This window comes from Nelumbo nucifera, chromosome 8 (assembly GCF_055504915.1).
Source record: "Nelumbo nucifera cultivar China Antique chromosome 8, China Antique-T2T, whole genome shotgun sequence".
NCBI lineage: Eukaryota > Viridiplantae > Streptophyta > Magnoliopsida > Proteales > Nelumbonaceae > Nelumbo > Nelumbo nucifera.
In genome coordinates, this window is record NC_142656.1 from 49,732,819 (window position 1) to 49,758,761 (window position 25,943).

Genomic DNA, 25,943 nt, shown 5'->3' on the forward strand with positions numbered 1-25,943 from the left:
AAAAATAAGAAACACAGCAGACACCAAAATTACTAAAATACCTCGGCTGCACGAAGGGCACGTTCAGTCTTGCGAATTCTGTTCTTCTGTTCATCATTAATCTTTTGGAGCTGCAGCAGAGAAAGATAAAGGGAAGAACTCATGGTTCATAATTTCAATGTCGATGGTTAGTTAGCCATGTAAAGATGGAGATATCTCAGAGATATTTCACTAAGTTCACTAAGATATTTAGAAAATCTAAAAAATCAAGAAAGTTTCTAGAAACATAGAATCGGTTAAAAAACCCTTAAGGAATCATTGGAACAAATGTAATTGCATATTTAAGGATCAAAGAACTATACAAATCAAATAGGAGAAAATTAAGAGACTTTAACAAGTATCCTTCTATCTCCCTTTTAGCCTTTTAGTCATCTTCTCTTAATTAAATGTCTATTACTTGCCATTTTGACTTTTTTCTTTTTGTTACTATATGTTTTGATTAGATTGAGAACACTCTTTTGTAGTTATGTGCATTTTTTTTCTTTTGAATTATAATGACATAGTAAGTCAATCATGTGAAAATAGTAAGTCAATTTTCCAATCACAAATTCTCTGTTGGTTCTTTCAGAAAAATACTTTTAAAATATTATGATGATTTTAATGAAATATCAAAAAATTTTAAAAATATTCTAAAATTTTAAAGTCTATCATTGAAATCTGAAATATTGCCGACATATTGGCAAAATGTCAGAGATATTTGAAAAAAAAAATGTTTCCTAGAAAAGGAGATGCCAATCTAACTAATGGAGATCGAGGTGCTGGCCTAATGGCTCAAGCTAATATTCCTAAATATTCTCAAGATCCTTTGCAAGGAATCGGTGGTCCAATGACTAGGGCAAGGACAAAGAGGATAAAAGATGCTTTACAAGACTTAATCATGGAAGTGCATGACAAAGAGGTTGTTCTAGAAGATTCTAAGACTGTTCTAAAAGTTTTCAAAGCTTCACCAAGGATAATCACTTATCTTTATGATGTGCAAGGCTTAGATCTTGAAGAACAAAGCTTGGAATCCATGACATAAGACCAAGGCACATGGACATGATAAGAAAAGGCCTGATCCGCATGTTAAGATGTATTGATGGGCTTGGCGCATGGACATGATAAGAAAAGGCCCAATCCGCATGCTAAGATGTATTGATGGGCTTGTTTTTGTCTTGTTTTGTTTTACTTTGACTTTTCTATACTTAATTGTCATTAGTTGTAGTCTTTTAGAAGGATTCCTATATCAAGGCAGATTTTTTTTCCTAAAAGGGATCCTCATTAGTTAGAAGTTTCCTTATAAGATAATGATGTTTACATGCCTATATAAAGGCTACAACTATATAAAACGAGATCATCAATAATGTAGAGGTATTTTCAGCAAGCTTAGCTTTGCCTTCTTGTGTTCTTGGTAGAATACAATATCTTGACTTATCAAGGGAGTAATCAACCTTTGTGGCGTCTTCAAGATTGGATTCTTTAAGGACTTAGTTTCCTTAAGGTTCTAATCTGATCAACTACAACTTGTTTTCTAGCTTATGGGTGCGCATAACAACTTGATTCAAGAGTTCCTAGAGCAGGTCGTCTAGTAGGTTCTTATCATTTGGTATCAGAGCCTTGTCTCTAGAAACATGTTACTTATCCTTTGCTTATCCTTGTCTTGTGTTTTTCTTTGATCTTTGCGCGTTTCTTGTGTTGTCCTTGCATAGTTTTCTTTGAATTCTTCCATTCGACTTCTTTGTGTTTTTGAATAGAGTCAATTCTGTTTTGTGTATTTAGTTTGGCAAAAAAGAAAAAAAGAAGAAAAGAGAAAAAAAAAAGAAACAGAAAAGAACATCCAATTCGATAAAAAAAAGGAGTTAGATTGCATATCTGATTTTTAATCATTTTTCCCAGCATAAATGGGATTTCTTGAATTGCAAGATCATATTCCTATAAGTCATAACGAGTTCTCCTTTCCTTTTTGGGTTTGACTAGTTGACTAATTCAAGAGCCAGCTGTATAGTCCTTTTTGAGCTGGGAATATATTGTGAGGAACAAAATTTCTTTTATTTCCAACGAGTTTTTGCAGGTTATAAACATGAGTCTTGAAGGAGAACCACAAGAGATTGACATGAAATTATTCATAAGGGTTGTTAATGAACAATTCAGAAAGTTGAATGTGAGGCTGGATGATTTGCAATCCCCATCTATTTCTAAGTCCACTAGAAGACGTGTGTTTGAGGAAGAAGAGGAAGATGATTCGGATTTGGAGGAATCGAGTTCTAAACGAGGCAAGAAGGTTGTTTCCAAAAGAGATAGCAATTTGGGCAGCATAAAGATGAAGATTCCAACCTTTCAAGGAAAGAATGATCACGAACTATACTTGGAGTGGGAAAGAAAGGTTGAGCACGTATTTGATTGCCATGATTACTCCGAGGAGAAGAAAGTAAAACTAGCAGCGTGGAGTTCACAGATTATGCAAGCATATGGTGGGATCAATTGGTGATCAATAGGCATAGGAATGGAGAGAGGCCAATTCGGTCATGGGAAGAGATGAAATTGGTAATGCGCAAGAGATTTATACCTAGTCATTACTATAGAGATTTGCATAGAAAGTTGCAAAGAGATGGAGGACTATTACAAAAAGATGGAGATAGTCATGATTAAAGCAAACATAGAGGAGGACCAAGAAGCAACAATGACTAGATTTATTTGCGGCTTAAACAAGGAGATTGCTGATGTGGTTGATTTACAACACTATGTGGAGATGGAGGAGTTGCACAAAGCCATTAAAGTGGAGAAGCAAATCAAATCAAATCAAAAGGGTTCAGATCTGGTTTTTCATGGAAACCTAATTGGAAGGATAACAAAGTTGCCTCAAAAACAAAAGAGGAAGCAAAGCAAAAGGATTCAGTTGTTGTTCATAAGGATAAAACCAACACTAAAACTTCTTCTAAGTCACGTGAAGTTAAGTGTTTTAGGTGCCAAGGATTCGGGCATTTTGCTTCTCAATGCCCAAACAAAAGAGTTATGATTGTGTTGGAGAATGGAGAAATAGAAAATGCTAGCTCAAGCGAGGATGAGATGCCACCATTGGAGGATTGTTTTGATATTGAAGTTGCAGAACCCGTTCATGGTGATTTGTTGGTTACAAGGAGAGCCCCAAGTATACAGCCTAAGGATGATGGTGATGAGGAGCAACGTGAGCATATTTTTCACACAAGATGCAATGTGAAGGATAAGGTATGTACTATGATTATTGATAGTGGAAGTTGTACTAATGTTGCTAGTACGTTGTTGGTAGATAAGCTGAATTTGCATACCATAAAGCATCATAAACCGTACAAATTGCAATGACTAAATGAATGTGGAGAAGTGAGGGTAATCAAGCAAGTTCTGGTTTCCTTTTCAATTGGCAAGTATGAGGATGAGGTTCTATGTGATGTGGCACCAATGCATGCTGGTCATATATTGCTTGGCTGACCCTGGCAGTTTGATAGGAAGGTTACACATGATGGGTATAAAAATTGTTATTCTTTTGTAATGAATAACCGAATTGTTGTACTAACCCCTCTCAAACCTTTGCAAGCTTATGACGATCAGATTAGGATAGCAAGAGAGTGCAAAATGAGAGAAAAACAAAAGTGTGAGCAAGAGGAAAAGAAAAAGAAAGAAAGTGAACAAGCAAAAGCAAAGAGAGCAAGTGAGACCGAGAGGAAAAGTGCTAGTGGAAAGAGTGGGGCCGAGAGGAAAATTGGAGAGAAAGTGTACAAAAATGAGAGACAAGCAAGGGAATGAGTGTATTTGCTGAAAAAAATGAGGTTAAGAGTGTCATGATTGCAAGGCAACAACTACTTGTACTTATGTACAAGGATGTTTACTTTTCTACTAATGACCTTAACCCCTCTTTGTTTAATGTTGTTGTGTCTTTATTGCAGGAGTTTGATGACCTATTTCCCGAGGAGATTCCCCATGGATTACCTCCCTTAAGAGGTATTGAGCATCAAATAGACTTCATACCCGGTTCCTCCATACCAAATCGACCTGCTTATAGAGCTAATCCCGAAGAAACAAAGGAGATACAAAAGCAAGTGCATGAGTTGGTGCAAAAGGGTTTTGTAAGAGAGAGTCTTAGCCCATGTTTGGTTCCTGTCATCTTAGTCCCAAAGAAAGATGGAACATGGCGTATGTGTGTGGACTGCCAAGCCATTAACAAAATAACAGTTAAGTATAGATATCCTATCCTTAGATTAGATGATATGCTTGATGAATTGCATGGCTCCTGTTTGTTTTCTAAATTTGATTTAAAGAATGGCTATTATCAAATTCGCATGAAAGAGGAAGATGAATGGAAGACAGCATTTAAAACTAAATATGGATTGTATGAGTGGTTAGTGATGCCTTTTGGTTTAACTAATGCACTTAGTACATTCATGATGTTAATGAATCATGTCTTGCGTGCTTTCATAGGGAAATTTGTGGTAGTTTACTTTGATGATATTTTAGTTTATAGCAAAAATTTGGATGAACATGTGAAACACTTGCATGCTGTTTTTAGTGTGTTAAGAGAGCACCAATTGTATGCTAATCTTAAGAAGTGCACGTTTTGCATAGAATCTGTTGTGTTTCTTGGATTTGTTGTTAGTTCGCAAGGTATTAGTGTTGATGAAGAGAAGGTAAAGGCAATAAGGGACTGGCCTACACCTAAGAATGCGAACAAAGTAAGAAGTTTTCATGGTTTAACAAGTTTTTATCGAAGGTTTGTTAAGGATTTTAGTTCTATTGTTGCACCTTTGAATGAACTTGTTAAAAAGAATGTTGTTTTTAAGTGGGATGAAGTGCATGATCGAGCTTTCGAAACTTTGAAAAATAAACTAACTAATGCACCTTTGTTGTGTTTGCTTAACTTTGATAAAGCTTTTGAGATAGAATGTGATGCATCTGGAATTGGAATAGGGGTTGTTTTGATGCAAGATTCCAAACCAATTGCTTATTTTAGTGAAAAGCTAAGTAGGGCAGCCTTGAATTATCCTACTTATTACAAGGAACTTTATGCGTTAGTGAGGACTCTTCAAACATGGCAGCATTACTTGTGGCCAAGGAAATTCATCATTCATTCTGATCATGAGAGCTTAAAGTTCTTGAAATCCCAAGGTAAGCTTAATAAAAGGTATGCTAAGTGGCTAGAGTTCATAGAAACGTTTCCTTATGTGATCAGGTACAAACATGGAAAGGAAAATGTTGTTGTTGATGCATTATCTAGGAGCTACGCATTACTTACATCTTTACAAACTAAGTTACTTGGTTTTGAATTGCTTAAGGACTTGTATGTTAATGATTCTGATTTCGGCCAAGTATGGAATGCATGTTATAAGTGTGCGTTTAGTGATTACTATAGGCATGAAGGATTTCTTTTTAAGAAAGATAAATCGTGTGTGCCTATTTGTTCTATTCGTGAGTTGCTTGTTAGAGAAACTCATGGAGGCGGCTTGATGGAGCACTTTGGTGTACAAAAGGCTTTAGATATATTGCGTGAGCATTTTTATTGGCCTAATATGAAGCATGATGTACAATATGTTTGTGATAAATGCATTACGTGTAGGCAAACAAAATCTAAAGTTAAACCGCATGGCTTGTATACCCCTTTACCAGTGCCTAACCAACCCTGGATTGATGTTTCTATGGATTTTGTTTTAGGGTTACCAAGGTCTCAAAGTGGTAAGGACAGCATATTTGTTGTTGTTGATCGGTTTAGTAAAATGGCTCATTTCATTGCCTGTTCTAAAACCAATGATGCAACACATATTGCTGACTTGTTCTTTAAAGAAGTTGTTCGTTTGCATGGTATGCCTAAGACAATTGTTAGTGATAGAGATGTTAAGTTCTTAAATCATTTTTTGCGCACTTTATGGAATAAATTAGGAACTAAACTCATGTTTTCTACTATTGCACATCCTCAAACGGATGGTCAAACTGAAGTAGTTAATAGGACACTCACTACTTTGTTGCATGCTATCATTCAAAAGAACTTAAGGCAGTAGGAGAAGTGTTTGCCACATATTGAGTTTGCATATAACTAGTCTGTTCATTCTACTATTTCTTTTTCACCTTTTGAAGTTGTTTATGGCTTTAATCCTTTAACTCCTGTGGATATTTTACCTTTGCCTACTAATGAACATGCTAATCTTGATGGTAAGAAAAAGGCAGTTTTTGTGAAGGATTTACATGCCAAGGTTCGGGCTAACATTGAAAGGAAGAATGAGCAATACGCTAAGCAAGCTAATAAGGGGCGTTTGAAGGTTGTTTTTGAACCTAGAGATTGGGTTTGGGTGCACATGCGTAAGGAGAGGTTTCCTACACAAAGGAAATCAAAATTGTAGCCTAGAGGAGATTGACCTTTTCAAGTCTTGGAAAGAATCAATGATAACGCCTATAAGCTAGATTTGCCAACCAACTATGGTAATGTTAGTGTGACTTTTAATGTTGTTGATTTATCTTTGTTTGATGTAGGTGATTCGAGGACGAATCCTTTCGAGGAAGGAGGGAATAATGGAGATCGGAGGTGTTGGCCAAATGGCTCAAGCTAATATTCCCAAATATTCTCAAGATCCTTTGCAAGGAATCGGTGGTCCAATGACTAGGGCAAGGACAAAGAGGATGAAAGAGGCTTTACAAGACTTAATCATGGAAGTGCATGACAAAAAGGTTGTTCTAGAAGATTTTAGACTGTTCTAGAAGTTCCCAAAGCTTCACCAAGGATAATCACCTATCTTTATGTGCAAGACGATGTGCAAGGCTTAGATCTTGAAGAACAAAGCTTGGAATCCATGACATAAGACCAAGGCGCATGGACATGATAAGAAAAGGTCCGATCTGCATGTTAAGATGTATTGATGGGCTTGGCGCATGGACATGATAAGAAAAGGCCCAATCCGCATGCTAAGATGTATTGATGGGCTTGTTTTTGTCTTGTTTTGTTTTACTTTGACTTTTCTATGCTTAATTGTCATTAGTTGTAGTCTTTTAGAAGGATTCCTATATCAAGGCATATTTGTTTTCCTAAAAGGGATTCTCATTAGTTAGGAGTTTCCTTATAAGAATGTTTACATGCCTATATAAAGGCTACAACTATGTAAAACGAGATCATCAATAATATAGAGGTATTTTCAGCAAGCTTAGCTTTGCCTTCTTGTGTTCTTGGTAGAATACAATATCTTGACTTATCAAGGGAGTGATCAACCTTTGTGGCGTCTTCAAGATTGGATTCTTTAAGGACTTAGTTTCCTTAAGGTTCTAATCTGATCAACTACAACTTGTTTTCTAGCTTATGGGTGCGCATAACAACTTGATTCAAGAGTTCCTAGAGCAGGTCGTTTAGTGGGTTCTTATCACTAACCCAACCACTTCACTGCAATTTCCAACTAGGGGGAACTCCTCGGCCTCAGCTATGAAGTCCCAACCCCAAAGCCCTTCTAGTCCTACCTTGTTTTCTCTTCAGTCAGGTATGTGTGTCCCTTTTTATGGTAATGACCTTTATGTTGAGCCATTTTATGGTAATGACCTTTATGTTGATCCTTTTTATGGTAATGACCTTTGGGCAGAGGGCGGTGACAAGTTAGAGGGTGGAAAGGAAGGTCCTATAGAGGAAAGAAAAGAAAAGGCTGAATCCGATGTTAGAAAAGGTAGGGAGGAGATAGAAAGAATTTGGAGGCTGATTTGTTTTGATCTTGAGGAGTGCAGAGTTAGAGAGGGCTATGTAGAAGTGAGTTCCGGGAAGGATTGGGCTAGGAAGGAGGCAGGGGCTGAAGGAGAAAATGAGGGCAAAGGGATAGAGTTGATTCAGATGAGTGACAAGAGCTTGAAAGAGGTTGGTCATAATGAGGAAAAGGAGAAAAGGAGAGCTGGAAGTCACTCATTCTACTCGTGGGCATTTTGTTAATCAACACAAATATGCAATGGACCTTGTGAAATCTGCCAATCTGAGTGATGACAAACATGTTGATACTCCCCTTGAGATGAATTTAAAAGCTTTCCAAGGATGATGGGGATATTCTTGCTGATCCTACTCTTTATCGACAGCTTGTTGGTAGTCTTGTCTACTTCACCATGACACACCTAGATATTTCTTATGTTGTCCAAGTAGTCAATCAATTTGTTTCTTCTCCTCAGCAACCCCGCATGACTGTAGTTCTATGTATTATCAGATATGTTCGTTGAACCGTCACACGGATAAATGTTTCCTACATCCACATCTCTTAGCCTATCAACTTATGCAGATGCTGATTGGGCAGGATGCCCAGACACTCCACGCTCTACTACTTGCTGGTGTGTCATTCTTGGAGACTCTCTCATATCTTGGAAATGTAAGAAGCAGCAGATTGTTTCCAAATCTTCTATTAAGGCTGAGTATAGAGCTATGTCCTCCATATGTTGTCAGATTATGTCTCAGGGCCTTCCTCGATGACCTTGGTCTCTCACCAAATCCTATTTATGCAGACAATGTCAATACCATCAAGATCACCTCCAACCCCATTCAAACCAAGCATATAGAGTTGACTGTCATTTCATCAGAGATCAGTTTTCTGTTGGACATAAGGATCGACAACGGGAAGTGGAAGAGGAGGAGGTGATGAGGAGGAAGAAGCATCACCAGTCCCCAGAAAGAACGGAGTAGACTCAAAGAAACTGACATCAGCACACACAAATGACCGTTGAGAACCAGAATGGTAACACCTATACCCTTTCTGGGTCGGAGAATAGCCAAGGAAGATGCACTTGAGAGAACGAGCATCAAACTTGTCGTTCCCGGGACCCAGTGGACAAAACACACACCCAAAAACTCTCAGCGTAAGAAGAAATGGAGACAAAGTGGGAAACAAGACCTGAAACGGAGACTGACCATCAAGGATGAACGTGGGCATCCGATTAATCAGAAAACAAGAGGTAAGCACTGCATCACTCCAAAAAGGTTTGGGACCGTGCATGTGATGCATTAGGGATCTTGCTGTTTCAAGGAGATGGCGATTCTTTCTCTCAGCCACCCCATTTTGTTGTGGGGTGTAGGTACACGAGGTCTGATGTATAATGCCGTGTTGGTCCAAGTATTCCTTAAATGATGAGGATAAATATTCGCAGCCATTATCAGAACGAAAAACTTTGATGTGGGTACCAAATTGGTTACGAATTTCAGCATAAAATTTTTGAAAAATGGTAAACAATTCACTTCTTTCTTTCATTGAATAGAGCCACGTCATCGTTGAAAAATCATCCACAAAAATGACAAAATATATGTATCCATTATATGACATTACTTTATAAGGACCCCAAACATCTGAATGAACTAAAGAAAAAGGACTCGACACACGGTTATCAACCCTAGAACTAAAGGGAACACAATGGTGTTTCCCAAATTGACACGACTCACAATCCAAAACAGAAAGCTGACTCAAGGACGGAACTAAGTACTTCAAGACTTTGAGCGACGGATGACCAAATCGGCAGTGCCACTAAAGAGGAGAGAGAGATGACTGGAGAGCTGTTGAAGTTCTACCACCACCACCGTTAAAATAATACAATCCACCTGCTTCATGCCCTCCACCAATCTTCATCCCCATCTTGAGATCCTGAAAGACACACATAGAAGGATAAAAGGTAATGGAGCAGTTAAGTGATTTGGTCAGCTTACTAACAGACATAAGGTTAAAAGGCAATTTAGGAACATACAGAACTGATGAGAGGGATACAGGATCTAGGTCAACATTACCAACACCACAAATTGAGGATGTGGAACCATTAGCAAGGGTAACAGATTGTGATGTTGAGCAATGAGATAAGGAGGAAAACACACCTGGAGTTCCAGTCATGTGATCGAAGGCTCCAGAGTCAATGATCCAGGGATTGGGTGTAGATGCCATGGAACAATCCTTACCATAGTTTTCAAGGCACCAAGGCGAGGCTAGGTGACAGGGGGGGCACCTTGTCGCCTAGTCACCTAGGTGATGGATTTTTTAAGTAAAACCATATATCCTAGGGTAGTTCCCTAGGTTCCATAACCATCTTTCCTTAATAATTATTCATAATTTTCATAGGAGAAGTATAAATTTCATGTTTAAGTCTAGAAAATCAACATTTTATGAGAAGAAAAAGAACAAAGGAAAGAAAATTCAAAAAAATATAGGGGCTGAACCCCTACTTTTGTTATAGGAAAGAAGAAAAGAAAAGGTGGAATAAGAAGAAGATGTGGAAGAAGAAAATGTGTTGATTAAACAAAATTTTAAGTTCTTCCTTTGCTTATTGGTTCAGGTTTTGAAATTTTTGAGGATTCAATCAAGGATCAAAATTTCGATACGATACGCCCCATATCGGGTGTGTTGTATTGTATCTTTGGGGTCCCGATACCTGTTTACAGGTGTTGTCGAGGACCAATTTTTTTAAATAATATATATATATTTAAAAATGAAATTGAAAACCAAAGAAATAAAAAAATAGGGGGAGTATCGTTATAAGTACCGATACACCTCTGTCCATACACAGAGGTGTATCGATACTTTGAACCATTTGTTCAATACAGCAGTTAGCAATGTTTGTGTTGATTAAACCCTAATAAAATAAGAAAATTATAAAAAGAAATTAGTATATAAACACATAAAATGAACATTCTAGTTTAATAATGTCTATTTTATAATTATAATGTCAAAAAATTAAAAATATATAAGTATTTTATAACCCAGTGCACAGAACTGCTTGGCAACTGGGCGAGGTGAGCCCCCAAGGGTGCCTTGTCGCCTAGGCGTCACCTTGACAACTATGGTCCTTACTCTACGTGTCCTTTGCTTTATAGTTGGCTGGTTTATTCACAAAGACCATGAACTGTTCTCATCACCATTTTCTAGTTGAAAAACTGATGTTTGTGCCTCGACATCAGTTTGAGGGGGGTGTAGAGACTGATTTACGTCCCATACAATTTCTTTCCTTATTTTGCTCCTATGATCACATGTTTATGTTGCATCATATGTGCATTATCTTTTTCTGTTTTATTCTTTCTTGTGAGAGACATAATTGTCCTTTCTCAGCCTTGTATATAATACATATATAAGATAATATTTTTAGGCATGTGACTCATTGAACACACCCTTTCATTCTGGTTTTCTCTTGTTCGAACTGAATTGACAGCTTAGGAGCATTTCAATGAGCACCAACAAGTCCAAGACATCATCACCATGATAAGGAATGTTGTACCCCCTCTGAACAACCAACAAGGTTAGGAGAGGAAGACTAGTGGAGCCGACCTGCTAGCTTGCCGGTCTGAGCTACCACTTAGGCATTCAAACCACCAAGCTCAGCATTTCGATATCCGAGCACCACTTAGAAGTCATCTTAACAGATAGCGCTCCAGACAAATGGAATCCAAACGTTACAAGACTGAAGACCAAATGATTGGGGAAGAAGAGGGGAGGGCAAGTGGAAGGAAGAGAAAGTGGTCTATTGATTGTGAAGGGGGTGATAAGCAGGAGAGAATTTATAACAGGAAGAGAAGACTAGTGGGTAGAGGTGTAAATCGGGCCATGCCGCCTGTGACCTGGCACAATGGTCCACAAGCCGTGCCAGGCCCAGCACAATCATGAGGGTCGTGTTGGGCCTGAAGTTTTAAGTCCACAGGCCGGCAGGGCACGGCACGACCGAGCGGGCTGGCACGGTATGGCCCACAGCCCGGCCTAGCATGGCCCATATATATTTTATATATTTATATATATGTATATATATTATATATTTATATATATGTATATATATTATATATTTATATATATGTATATATATTATATATTTATATATATGTATATATATTATATATTTATATATATGTATATATATTATATATTTATATATATGTATATATATTATATATATTATTTTATATAATATTATATAAATTATAATTATATAATAATATATAGTATATAATATATTAATAAAATAAATAATTTTTTTTATTTTATTATACTAATTTTTTTAATTATTGTATATATAAGCAATCGAATACACAAAATTCATATAAAATTAAAATTTTAAGTTTTTTGTCAATTTTTTTCAAATAAATAGCTTTGGCCCGATGCACGGCCCGACCTGGCCCAAGGCTCGGCCCACGGGCCTGGGCCGTGGGCCGTGTCGGGCCGACCCCCAAATTTTTAACTTGGAGGGCGGCACGGCCTGTGGGCCAGCATGACACGACCCACACTTTGCACAGGCCACCCACGGGCCGTGTCGTGCCAGCCCGGCATGGCCCACTTTACACCTCTACTAGTGGGTATTGATACAGTTGCTGAAGAGGAGACCAAGAGAAGGGTCCAAAGTAAAAGAGTTGAGCAAGAAGGAGGAGGAGAAGGGAGAGTAAGATACAAGAAGAAATGGGTACAGTCCAGAACAGAGAGGTGGAAATCAGCAAGTTGGTTGAGAGAGATGTGATAGTGGGGAACTCCCTGGGCCTGTTCTTCTGGGGAGGTGAAGATTTTGCGAGGAAATCCTTTGAGCAATTTGAGTTAGAAAGGAGGAGAAAAACAAAAGAGAGTAAAAGAATTGAGAAGAATAGAGATTGGGATGAAGATCGGCGTGAGGAGGAGGTGTTAGGTAAGGACATGTGAGGGTTCAAAGTCCAAATTTTGAAAGGAACTAGGAAAAGGGGGTAAGGATGAGGGTGAGTATGGATCAAAGATAGCGAGGAAGGAAGGATCGTTTGGAGTGGCTTCTCCTTTTTCTACGTTGGGTCCTTCGGAATGGAATGGAAGAATTAGAAAATGTTTCGAAGATAAGTCAAAAGTTTCGAGGTGCTTGCAACCCTGGTTGGAATATGGTGGCGAACTGAGTATCGGAGCCTTTAGATTTTTAATCAAAGTGGTTGATCAGATATGGGAGGGAATCTTTTGGAATGTCCTCAAAATTGAATTTGTAATTCTGATCAATTCTCAGTTTTTTAGTATGTTGCTGTTTTGTATTGGTGAGGTGTCATCTTGCCACTTCTCAGATTGTATTTTCCTTTTTTGTTAATGAAAATTACCTTTAATCTTCAAAAAAAAAGATGACCTATGCTAATTTTGTAGAACTCGCCTATCTTGTGCAATGAAGCAAGCATGACACGAGCTCCAAGCCCATTTGAAAGCCCAGACCAGGGTTGGGCACAGTAGAGAACAGCAACGGAAAACTGATTGACCTCAGTTAAGCGTCAACCAAACTGACTCAACCAGAAAGTAACAAACACTAGTTCACCCCTGAGATAAAAAATAGTGACTACCTCAACACAAGCTCTAAGCTCGACACAGAGACCTGACTAGGGTCGTGCACAATGGGAACAGAGATAAAAAACCAACCTCAGTTAAATGTCCAACCTCGGTTAAACATTGACTAAACTAACTCAACTAGGCAGGGTAACAAAAACTGACCAGCCAACTGAAGGCAAAAGAATGGTGGTCACCTCTTCACCTTAGGTCAAAACTCGAGACAAACCTCAACTAATGGCGGGTTCAACAGGGAACAATGGTTGAACCATCCCTTCAACTCCGTCAATTCCAAGGTTAGACCAACCTGCCAACACTTGTGCAAAAGGGCAGTTGCTCCTACCTCAGCTTGGTCCACTCCACCCAAGATGCTCACTCTCTTTCTATTAAGTTCTTCCCTTCTGTTCTTTATAAATTGTTCAATTACCTTCCTCTCCACCCTCTCCCCACCCAAGAAGAATAACCCCAGTGACTTTCCCACCTCTACTTGTCTATCTACTCCTCAATTACCTCTTACAAAGATAAATAAATAAATAACAACAATAGTAAATACTCAATTAAATCAGGTTTACATTAAGGATCACTGGCAGCAAAGGTCACACCTAAAATACATAATTCTAGAATGATGACAACAGAACCCTAAGCATGATAAGCATATAAAGAATATAATATATATATATATATAGAGAGAGAGAGAGAGCTATTGATATAGATATAAAAGTAAAAGCCTTATCGGCAATGAAACATAACAAATTACTTACATCTTGTATTTTGATCTCCATTTCATGTATTTTCTTCTCAGTGTCACTTGCTTGGGCCTCCAAGTCATCTTTTTTCCTATTTTGGCTTTCTATTTCCTTTATCAGTTTCTCTACCTGCCCAAAAGATTGAAGTCAAAAAGATTCACTCAGCAAGTTTTTCTTTCCACTTCTCTGTAAGAAAAATTAAAAGTGTTTTTGTCCATCATAGTTAACCTGTTTCTCAAGTTCACCTGCCCGTGCATGAGCCTTTCCCACCATCTCTGCAGCATCTGCAGTCCCCTTTCTCTGCAATACATGATAACCATTTTTCATAAATATATAAATTCGAAAACCAATTAATGAAGTACTCAAGACAAATTTGGTTGTGCACAATGAATAATATTGTTTTTCATTTGTATGCACAAATTGTATAATTCCGAAGGAGGCAAAATTCCAAGGCACTAACTAACCATTTCAAAGCAAGCTAGTTCCAGAAAGTTACATGAGACTAATTGCAAAGAAGGGAAATAATTGCAGATAAGCCAAGTGCATGCTTGTATTCAGTGTTCATAAATAAGGTGTGAAGTGAGGCATGAGCCATAAGCCTCATGAGTTGCCATTTTTTAAGAACAAAAAGATAAAACTAAAATAAGAGCATAGAAAATGCACAAAAGGTTCATACTATTAATAGTTGCTGATCATATAAACAAAAAATATAAGAATTCTTGGAGCTTAAAACCATTTAATAACTACTTGCCTTGGATGTAAAACAATACTACTTTAAATGTTGAAACAAAGATATAATTGCAACTATACACATGCACGCATGTATTGCTTTGTCCTATATAAATAAAATAGTTGGATAGTAAAATATTTAGTCATTTAAGGGCCAACCTAATATTCTATTCAACCATTAAGGAGCTCAACCTACTTAATGGCATTCATTAATACACAAAGCAATAATTAATTCAGTTAAGCCACTTCAGCTGTTACCAAATGGGCCCTTATATATTCACACATGAGCCTCAAGGTATTTTCCTTAGCCTCACGTTGATAAAAGCCTATGCCATATTTGGATACTGCTTGTATGTATTAGTCAACCACCATTGAGGAAGCACAATAGAAAGTTGAGTTAGGGGTTTATTTCAAAGAAGTTACTTTAGGGGGATATTTTCTGTTTATAAATTATAACGAATGACTATTCTCATCAATTTTCCTTCTCCCTCTTTCTTTCTTTCTTTTTTCTTAAGTAACGTTCGATTCAACCCTAAAACTTACCTGGAGGGAATCTATCTCGCTCCGTAATGATGCAATGCTATCCGATTTCTCTTTTATAGTATTTCCCATCTCTGCAATGCGCTCATCCTTGCTCTTTAATTCTCGAGTTTTCTCATCAATGCTAGACTCTTCAACAGAGAACAGGGAAAAAATGTCACGATTAGACATAAGAAAATGGCAAATTACAAACTTAGGGGAGAAATAAGTATCATATTTTCCTTCATTAGTATTATACTATAATCAACAGCCATTCCTTTATTTCCATCCAAAATGCCTTTCAATCCTGTTATCTCTATGGTTAAATCGGTAAGACAAATCACATGAAAGACAGATATAACCAGACACTCAAAAGGTCAAATGACACATTCAACAACCTCGCTCATGTTGTTCTAGACATTCAAACTTCAACAAAATTCCATTAAACAGTTGGTAATGAATACTTGTGCAGAAAGCAAAGACAATTTTATCCGTGGTTTTCTTTTCGTCCAAAACATTTTATCACACAAAAGAATTCAGAAAGTAAATGTATATTCTTTAGTAAAGCATCCAAACCCGCAATTTTCTGCTTGTCATAATTTTCCCTTATAACAAACAAGATCTTAGAGATTCTAAGTAAAACAAAGAAGAAATCTAAAATCTTTTCAACAAGCAAAACTTACTAAAATTCAACAAACACATTTCAGAAACTTGATTTCCAAATCCGGAAAACTGTCAAATTCATATATCAAAAAGCCAATGATAAACCAACCTAAAACAATATCCACTGAAAACGAATAAAAATATAAGAATCAAAAGAAATTCCAACAATCGATCAAAGGAGAATCAAAACCAACCAAGAAGAGGGATCTTCAATTTAAGCTGCTCCAATTCGATCTTCAGAGAAGAATCAGAGACTTCGGGTGCAACAACTTCATCTTCGGTTGCTATATCTGCTCTAATTCTTACAAACACTAGGGCCAGAAAGATCGTAACGATCAAGAACTTCGAAATCGCCATGAATGCATGAAAGAACCACCCAAGCTCTGAGACGAACAAAAATCTCTCTCGTTATTTCAGTCTTTGTTCTTCAGTCCGTTGTGAACAAAGAGAGAGAAAAGGAAATAATAATATAATAAGAGTATTAAAAAAGAAAAAAAAAGGAATTCTTACGAGCACGTGTCGGCATCTGGATCTCCTTATTACTGGTAGGAATCTACAAATCTGGATCTTTTTTCCGACACGTGGAGGTTAGACAACATGAACGTTCGAAAAATATGCTGTGGTCGTAGCCTGGCACGTGTGGTGCATATTACAGAAATAATGCTTTATCCCATGTGCTAAACTAGTATTTGATAATTGGAAGGGAAAATCTTTCAATGTGGACCGTCCATCAGACGTGGGTGGGCCAGGTGATGAGCACATATAGATGAAAGTACAAAAGGGACCACCAAAGACTGCCGGTTATCGTAATTGATGATGGGCGTTTGATGGTTGTGAGGTCATCAAAGTTCAACTACTTCAACCAAATGGCATAATCCTAATACACCCTTGACATGTGTTGGGATTTCCTACACATTTTCTCCATCAATTATTTACTTGTCATTAATTAGAGTCACACATTTCTATTATGAATTGAGAGATATATAATTATGCTTGACTTTTCGAAATGAGCCTCGAAAAGTCCATCATTCATGTTTGATAAAAATCCAAAAATCTACTTGAAGCCATTATCAATATAAATGAATGCTCAATGTGAGCGGTTTTTCTGTAGCAGCTCAATCCAAAAGCTCTCCCAAATGGGGCCTGAAGCCCTGAACTTCAAAGATGTTATTTGAAATGGCTTAACAAAAAGTCGATATTACAGCTCCTGGATTTCCCAAGCTTTTATCAAACATGCCTTTATAATGGTCCGTGTTTCTCAGCTCATATAATACTAAAAGTCGCTATGTGAAAACCCTTCCAAACATGCATTTAAGGAGTCTCAACCAGGTCGACACGTCATTGTAAGCATGTTAAATGAGTATTTTTAAATTTGTAAAGTGTTTATTGAATGTATTTCCTATATTGTGTCTATTATATCTAATCCTGACACTTATGGGGCATTCTACAACATAAATGTTAAAGTTTCCACTTGTTTTTGGAATCACCACATCATACGAGAACAAGAACATTTTCTTGAACTCTTTTTGTTTTCAAAGAGAAAAGCAAGTTTGTTTTGTTTCAAAAAAAAAAATAATAATAATAATACATATTATTTTGAAACCAACAAAACAATAGTTTTTAAAGCAAAACCAAATTTTATGATCATATAGAACATGATCTTCAATAATCAGATGAAAATATGTTTTTGAAACCAGATTCAAAGACATACTTTTGGTTCCAATTTTGAAAACACAAAACACATAATCAAGAACATATTTTTTATATTTTTATTTTAAGAAACAATTTATTTTTAAACGAGATGGTTTTCATTTATTTTTAGAACCAACGACAAAAAACAATTCACGTTGTGAAATCCGTGTAACAACTTGGAGGTAGAAGTATTCCATTGGATGGAAGAGAATCTAAGAAATTCCAATGAAACAGTTCTTAATAAGGGTTTATATTTCATTAATTTTAATGGTGTATAAGGAATTGGGTAGCCTGCAGGTGGCAGATGAGAGAAGAATAAAGAGGGTAGGTTGATGCTTCTCATTCAAAGCTTATATGGGGTAGGTGGTTCTTATACCTACCAACAAAACAAGAGGTAAATGCTGCGTTTGGTTTGATATAAAATTAGAGATAGACGGGAAGTTGAGGGAAAATTCTTAAGGCTGTGTTTGGTTGCAATGCAAATAAATTTGTATTGATGTAAAACTATGGCAGTGCAAATTATTTGAGTACAAATGAAGCAAACTAAGACATGGCAATGCAAGTAAAACTTATTTTTATTTTAAATTTTATCTTTTTTCTGTTTAATTGCACTACAAATGAAGCAAACTAAGACATGGAACGAAATAACTAAAATCCAAAACAAAATTAAATAAGAATTTGCATTTTTTTACATTTGCGTTCTAAGACATTTGTACTAGTGCAAAAAAAGTTGCACTGTAACCAAACACAGCCTAAGTGATTTAACGAATTTTGTAAATAACTTTTCCCTCAATGAAATTTCGTGCTTCTTTCTTATAAATTATAATCATTAAAAATTTTCACAATTTTGGTTGAAGAACTTTTCTTACCCATTAATAAAAATAAGAATGGCTCAATGTTATCGTCAAAGACCCTGATTTCATTCTTCCATTTATACCCCAGCCATTGAAATATATTTCCATCTTATTACATTTTCAAAAATTTATTAATGTAGTTTTATTAGTGTAACTTTATTATTAGTGTAATAAAAATTATTAAGTTACATTAATTATTATAGTAAAATTTGTTATTTTCAAAATGCTGTAATTACAGTAATTTTGAAATAATTGTAATTCCAACAATAATTATTAGTGTAGTTAAATAATTATTTTTCAAAATAATTATTACATTAATAATTATTATTGAAATTTTGGTGTAGTAATTAAATAGAGTAATCATTATAATAAATGTTTTACTATAGTTACAATTTCTTAAAATTAATTTTATTACACTAACAATTAAATTGTGTTATTTTTCAAAAAAAATTACTAGAAATCAATGAATATACAAAATTTTCAACCAATAATTTCTTTATAAATGTCATTTAAAATTAATTAAAAATTATAAAATTGAAAAATAAATTCAACAATTATAGCTTCAGGAAAGATTTGGTGGAGTTTGCAAATTGGCAAACAAACTATCATAATTTTGGAGAAGAAAATATTAAAAAAATATATTAATGTAATTTTGGAAAATTTCTTTAAATGTAGTAAATAATTATTGAAAATTATTGGAATATTATGGAAATTTGGGAATTTTTATTACATTTGATAGATTTTGGAAAATTATTTAATAATTGTGTGATTTTCATTTTAAATTTTTAAAGACAAATTAGTATTGGTAAAGGAAAACGTTAATTTGAACCAATAATTACACAAATTATTTCTGTTATTAATATAAATTAGTATAATATTGGAAAATTTTAGAAAAGGAAATTATTAATTAACTTATAATGAAAATAAAAGATAAATTAGTGTAATTTTGTAAATAATATTTAAAAAAAATAAATTATTTAATATATTTAAAAAATCAATAATTTAGTATATATACTTTTGAAAATTTACCAGGAGCCGACATTCAATATATCCTTTTCATCATTTTTACCAGCAAATTAGACATTGGGTTTTCCCGTGCATCGCACAGATTCCCTACTAGTCTTCATTAAAAAATAACAAAAAAATACAAAGCTTTTCAACGATTCTACGTGGACTAGGCCTTATGGTCCATGATCCAAAATTCTTGGCCCATCTAGATCCGGTTTGACCAAATTATACAACTAAGATGTAAAATGGGTTTGACTTGGTGCAAGTTGGACCACACGGCTCAATCGGCTATAAGTAACCAAGATGACCTGGAGTTTGACATCTGAATGCTTTTGAAATTACAATAATTATTTTCAAAGGTACATCAGTGAATTTTTCTCAATGCTGGTATCTGAATTAGAGAATGTTCTGAAAAATCTAAATGTTAAGTTCTGAAAAATTACAATTGACCATTTTAACATTGGATATGACAATTAATTAAATGAGTATAAAATGATTAACAAATGATGAAATTGATAAAAATTATAAATAATTAAATACTTTTAAAGAATTGAGCATTTAATAACTATTATTTAATTATTAGAAATTCAAAATAAATGATCACATAATTATTTATTCTTATCTATTAAAAATAATTGCACAATAACTAATTAAGTAAATATTAATTAATGAAAATAATTATTTATTAATTTTTTAATTCATTCACTAATTAATTATTAAAAATTCGGTAATCAATAATTTGATATGATTAAAATATAAAAGTAATATTAATTAATTTATTAATAATTTCTGTTTTATTGAAATAAATAATTAATATAATAGAATAATTAAATAGTATAATAATAAATAATATATGAATAGTTTTATTTTATATTTACTATATCTAAAAACTATTATTATTGTTGTTGTTGTTGTATAGTGCAAAATAGGTTGTAAAAAACAAAAGAAATAACTAATGGGCAAAATTGGAACTTAATCATTTAAATTTGAGCATTGATGGAAGACAATATCATGCCAAACCATTCAGCCTTATTGGCAGCCAAATGCTCTAAAATGCCTCTAATTGGTAAGGCCCTCTTTCAGCACTAAGAGTTAAATGCTATCAAACAAAGTCTTGCTTGACTCCATAAACTAGTTTAATTGTTAAGGTCTTTGATTGGTCATAGCAAAGAAAAAAGAAACTTTTGCTCCACTTAGAAAGTAGGTACAATAAACTTATGGATGAGAAGGCCACAATTCCTTGTTTTTGTGAAAATGTTTGAATTTTTTAATGTTGGATAAAATGATTTTAGAGTCCAATTGTGATGTATTAAATAATATGCGCAATACATTCAATCAAGATTTCAGATTCACCTTAAAAACATCACATTGTTTATTTACTTTTTATTAATTCATGTTTTACAAAATATACTTTTTAAAGACGGTTCAACCCAGGGTTAGAATTTATAGGCACAGAGAATTGTTGGGTAGGTGCCAGCTCGGAATTGATGCCAATTCACGGGCAGTATGGATTGTTGCCATTTTGAATGTTTATAGCTTTGCAGTGGAAATCAGAAATCTATATTGGGCCTGTCCATACTTCTCTGTATATTTTAAAGAAAATAAAGCTTTATTGATGAAAATAAACAAAAGGGGCATGAAACCTGACCCTCAAAAATACATAATGAGTAAATAGGGGGGTTATAACATTTGTTTTTTTTTTCTTGTTAATCTTCAAACTTGGATCGTCTCCTAGATGTTATTAAACTTACGGTTCTTTTTCTTTTACTATATTGTCACTGATTATATATTTGGATCAGTTTTTCCTTTGAAGCATTATTAGACTCACTGTTGTGGTTTTTTTCCATTTTTTTTTCTTTGAGTGTCCACAACTCCCCCGTGTTCGTTGTTTGACTCGCTTTGTTAGAATTCTATATCCTAATTTGGCGCAATCTTTTAAAGAAATCTTGCAATTTATATGTGGAGAAAGTTTCATCCTTTCATCACTGACCTTACAATAGGGGGGGGGGGGTGTTCATGGGTCAGGTTGGGTTAGTTTGAGTCATTTTTTTCAACCGACCCAACCTAGTTGGTTTACTTATTCACTAAACCGAAACCGACTGACCCTAAAGCAAAACCCACCCAAACATGAAGAGTCGGTTTGAGTCAGTTTATTGGTTTAGTTACTTTTTATATATATTTTAAACTAAATATCTATTTATATTTAAGTTTATTTCTTTTTAGTTTATATGCAAAACCAAAATATATATTTAAGTCGATTAGTTTTTTATGCAAAACTAATTTTTTTGTCAATATATATTTAAATTAATACAAAACTGAATTAAATATTGTACCATTGTATTATATTTGTATTGTTGTACGTTTTTGGTTTTTATCATAAATAACCAAATTTTTTCAAAGTTCAAACAAAACACAAATAAAATATATCAACATTTAACATATAAGGTAGGGACTAATTAATAATTACTTAAAAATATAGGATAGGTTCAGTTTGGTTTGGCTTGATGAAAACCAAAACCAAACCGAGTTGTCAATTTATTTTTTCATACAAACCGAAACCGACCAGAAACTTTGAAAAACTGACCAACTCGGGTTGGGTCAGGCCGGTTTGATCGGTTTGGTCGGTTTGACATTTAATATGTACACCCCTATTACATAATGTATCGCTATCCTAATGACTCTTGATGAGGGGTAATTTGGCCCGATCTGTTAGTACGCGGGCATGTAGAGTGACCTGTTGATTAGATTACAACTCAGCATTTCCAAACACCTCAACAGGCCAGGTCAGCTCGGGCACCTCAGACACCTCAGCTAAGACCGAGGTCCAAGCAACTTGCAGTGTCCTGACCTGTCAAGGCGCCACGTAGCCCTTTTCTAGAAGCTAGCTAGTCGTCTCCGATCTCTCTGGGATCACACCGCACAGCAACGAGCCTTATCCTTATCCCATCCGGATCAAACGGACTTGATAAGCCTTATCAGCTCACACGAAGCCATCTTTGGGTGTTAAATCGATTTCTGGTTACACGGGTTGAAGATCTTGGATATTTTTCGTGAGGCCTACGACAGCTCACCTATATAAGGGCATCACCTCCAACTTCATAAGGTACACGCGATTTAGCTTTCATACTCTCATACTTACAAGCAAATCAGCTTGCTACAACACTCTTCACTAACTTAAGCATTAGAGTGCCCACACCGGGTAAAGCACCCCAGGACCTCTTATATTGTTCTTCTTGCAGTTAGACCAACCATGTGTTAGTCTGACGTCTGAGCTGCCTTCCAACTAGGGGAGTACAGATCGCGCATCATCAATTGGCGTCGTTTGTGGGAATAGCGACAAAAAGCCTAGTCACTAGGGGCAAGAACAGCCTATTGTCCAACCAAAAGTGCTCTTAGTGACCATCGGGCAGATGATAGTACCTTTGACACTACGTGGAGTGCCAGCAGCGCCAAACCAACCCTTCTTGCTGCACTAGCTAAACGCTCCTCTCCCCGCAGTTGAGCCATCAATGGTTCCTACAGGGATTGACGTATGACAATTTGGCGAACTAGTGCAATATGTCTACGGCATGACCCTTCAGATGCAAGTTTGGGAGGAGAGGTTTACCGCTTTCATTCCACCACAACAGCCACAGCAGCCATAGCCACCCCGGCCAAATGTGAACCAGCAGTAGCAGAACAACCAACAACCCAACAATCAATAGCATGGTGTTAGAAATCAGGACCAGGTTCTAGACTCATCTAGTCATCCTGACAACCAAAGCCAAGTCCTAGTAGAAGAGAAAAACAAAGCCACGACGTCAACAAGGACAGAAGCGAACAATACTACTAAGGTGTCGAAGAGGAGACTCCGCATGCGCACACATCGTGCCCACCAACAACGAGGAGGCTGAGAAAGAGAAGAAGGGTGAGGTTAGCTCGGTCATCGCGTAGCTAGCAACATTGTGCATGACCTGGCCCTCACCTCTAGCACCAGAGATTCTTATGGCCCTACAACCCAAAGACTTTAAAGCCTCGAGCATGGAATCCTATGACGGGACAACCGACCTAATAGATCACAATGATAGTTTCCAGGCCCTGATGCAGTTTCATGGGGTGGATGACGCGAGCCTGTATATGGTGCTCCTAACAACGTTTCAAGGTATAACTCGGTTGTGGTACCAGGGATTGTCTACCGGCTCGATCAAGAATTGGAACCAGTTTGCAGATTTATTCACCACACACTTTGCCACTTGCTGAATATAGTCCAACAGCCCAATGATCCTCTTCGAGAATACATCAAGAGATTCAACCTCAAGCGGCTCCAGATCCCAAATCTCGACCCGGTAGTACAATTCATAGTGGCAGTGAAGGGCGTCTGCCACCCTGACTTACGTTGATATCTCGAGTTGATCCCTTCAACTTCCATTGGAGGCGTTCCACATTGAGGCTAATAAGTTCATGAAGGTGGAGGAAGCACTCAGATCCTAGTTAGAGCTACAGTTGTCCAAGAAGAGAAAGCGACTAGAGAAAGAAGCGGGAAGTATCAAGTAGCAGTGAAGAAGCAAGTGGCCGAAGAGAAGACGATCACCCTGAGGCAAGCGAAGCAGGTCGCCAAGGAGAAGAAAATCCCTCCACCAGAGTTCCAGATCAGGCTGGTGATATAGAACCCCACCAGTCTAGGCCCAAAATTACACCGCCCTAAATGCCAAAAAGGGTGAAATATTAATGCAAATAAAAATAGTTTAGTACATCAAATGGCTGCCCAGGATGAGAGGTGACCCCGCTAACCATAACCCAAACAAATATTACCACTTCCATCGTGACATTGGCCATGGCACAAAAAGTTACCAAAACTTGAAGGATGAGATCAAGGAGCTGATCTATCATGGCTACCTCAAGCAATTTATCAAATGCGACGAGAGAGATGCCCGACCTATTGACCAGCCCAAAGATGCACTAGAATCAAGTAGGTGGCAAGATCGTAACCAGCCACCTCGGGATCCACCATCACCAGAGAGGTCGATCCGTGGCATGATCAACATGAACATAGAAGGTTCTATAGTAGTAGGGTACAGTATGGCAGCAGGGAAGAATATAGTCTAGGAGTTAAAGCACGATTACGAGAACCCACCAAAGCGCCCTCGGGTGGAGGAAATCATTTACTTCACCGAGGATGATGCTCACAGGATCTAGTATCCGCACGCTGACACCCTCATTGTCAAAATGATCATAAATGGCTTCGAGTTAAAGTAAACTCTAGTTGACTCAGGGAGCTTGGTAGACATCCTATTCTTGGAGGCCTTCGAAAAGATGGAGCTAGATCAGAAGAACTTGTAGCCAGTGGATGTACCCCTCGTCAGCTTCAATAGAGATGTAGTGAAACCCTTGGGCAAGATCAAAGTTCCAATCGCATCAAGGATAGAGCCCAACACAGTCCGATTCGAGCACACATTCTCAGTGGTTGCCACCCCGTCCCCCTACAAATTTGGGTCAGCCCATCTTGCATGCACTTTGTGCGGTGGTGTTGACCTATTACCTATCGATGAAATTTCTGTTGAGGTACGGAGTAGGGGTCATATAGGGTGACCAATTGGAATCCCGAAAGTAATACGTCATGGCATTGGAGGAAAAAGCAAAGCTGGCAGGTGACATTGAGTTGGAGCCCCCCCCCCCCCAAGCACATAAACTATCCAGATCGGAGCTCGCCTAAAAGAACCACTTCAGTCTACACTGGTAAGTTTTTTACTTAATAATTTAGATGTTTTTGCATGGTTGGTAGCAGAAATGTATGAGAAAGACCCATCGGTAATTACTCATAAATTGAATGTAGAACCTTTAGTCAGGCCAATCAGGTAGAGAAAAAGAAACCTCGCCCCAAAGAGGTAGAGGGTTGTAGATGAGGAGGTCGGCAAGCTCCTTGTAGCAGATTTCATTAGAAAGGCCTAGTACCCGAGTTGGGTGGCCAACCCTATGCTCGTGAAGAAGGCCAATGGCAAGTGGTGCATGTGAGTCGACTACAGTGACCTCAACAGAGCCTGCCCAAAGGACAATCTCCTGCTCCCCATAATAGACCGCCGGTAGACACGACCTTAGGGCATGAGTTGCTGAGCTTCATGGACACTTCGACTACAATCAGATCCGGATGGACTTAGCTGAGCAGGAGAAAACTACTTTTGTAACTGAACTCGGGCTATACTATTATAAAGTTATGCCCTTTGGACTGAAAAATATTGGAGCAACCTTTCAGTGCCTTGTAAATAAAGTTTTTGCACCTTTGATAGGCAATAAAATTGAATGTTATGTTGATGACATAGTCGTGAAGACCCGATTTTCAAATTCTCTTATTTGTGATTTAAATTGTGTTATTCAAATATTAAGAAAGTATAACATAAAGCTCAACCCTAATAAATGTGTATTCGGGGTCACATTAGGAAAATTTCTTGGTTATATAGTGCACCAATGTGGCGTCAAAGCCAACCTGG

General features: G+C 36.7%; 1 protein-coding gene across 7 annotated transcripts in view; it reads right to left on the reverse strand.

Moving 5' to 3' along the window:
* LOC104611705 (uncharacterized) overlaps window positions 1–16,381 on the reverse strand; it is a 61,867-nt gene extending 45,486 nt beyond the window's left edge. For 6 of the 7 annotated variants that reach the window (XR_016079088.1, XR_016079089.1, XR_016079087.1 and 3 more), the window contains exons 1-5: window positions 16,120–16,380; window positions 15,287–15,414; window positions 14,243–14,314; window positions 14,030–14,143; window positions 42–110 (exon numbers count right to left, since the gene is read on the reverse strand). Coding sequence is in view for 1 of the 7 variants with exons in the window: in XM_010278879.3 (XP_010277181.1) it covers window positions 42–110; window positions 14,030–14,143; window positions 14,243–14,314; window positions 15,287–15,414; window positions 16,120–16,282 (546 nt within the window). In the remaining 6 variants the exon portion in view is untranslated. Of the gene's footprint in view, window positions 1–41; window positions 111–14,029; window positions 14,144–14,242; window positions 14,315–15,286; window positions 15,415–16,119 lie in introns of all 7 variants that reach the window. The other variant, XR_016079092.1, reaches the window with a different exon arrangement.
* Between the last annotated feature and the right edge of the window lie 9,562 nt (window positions 16,382–25,943).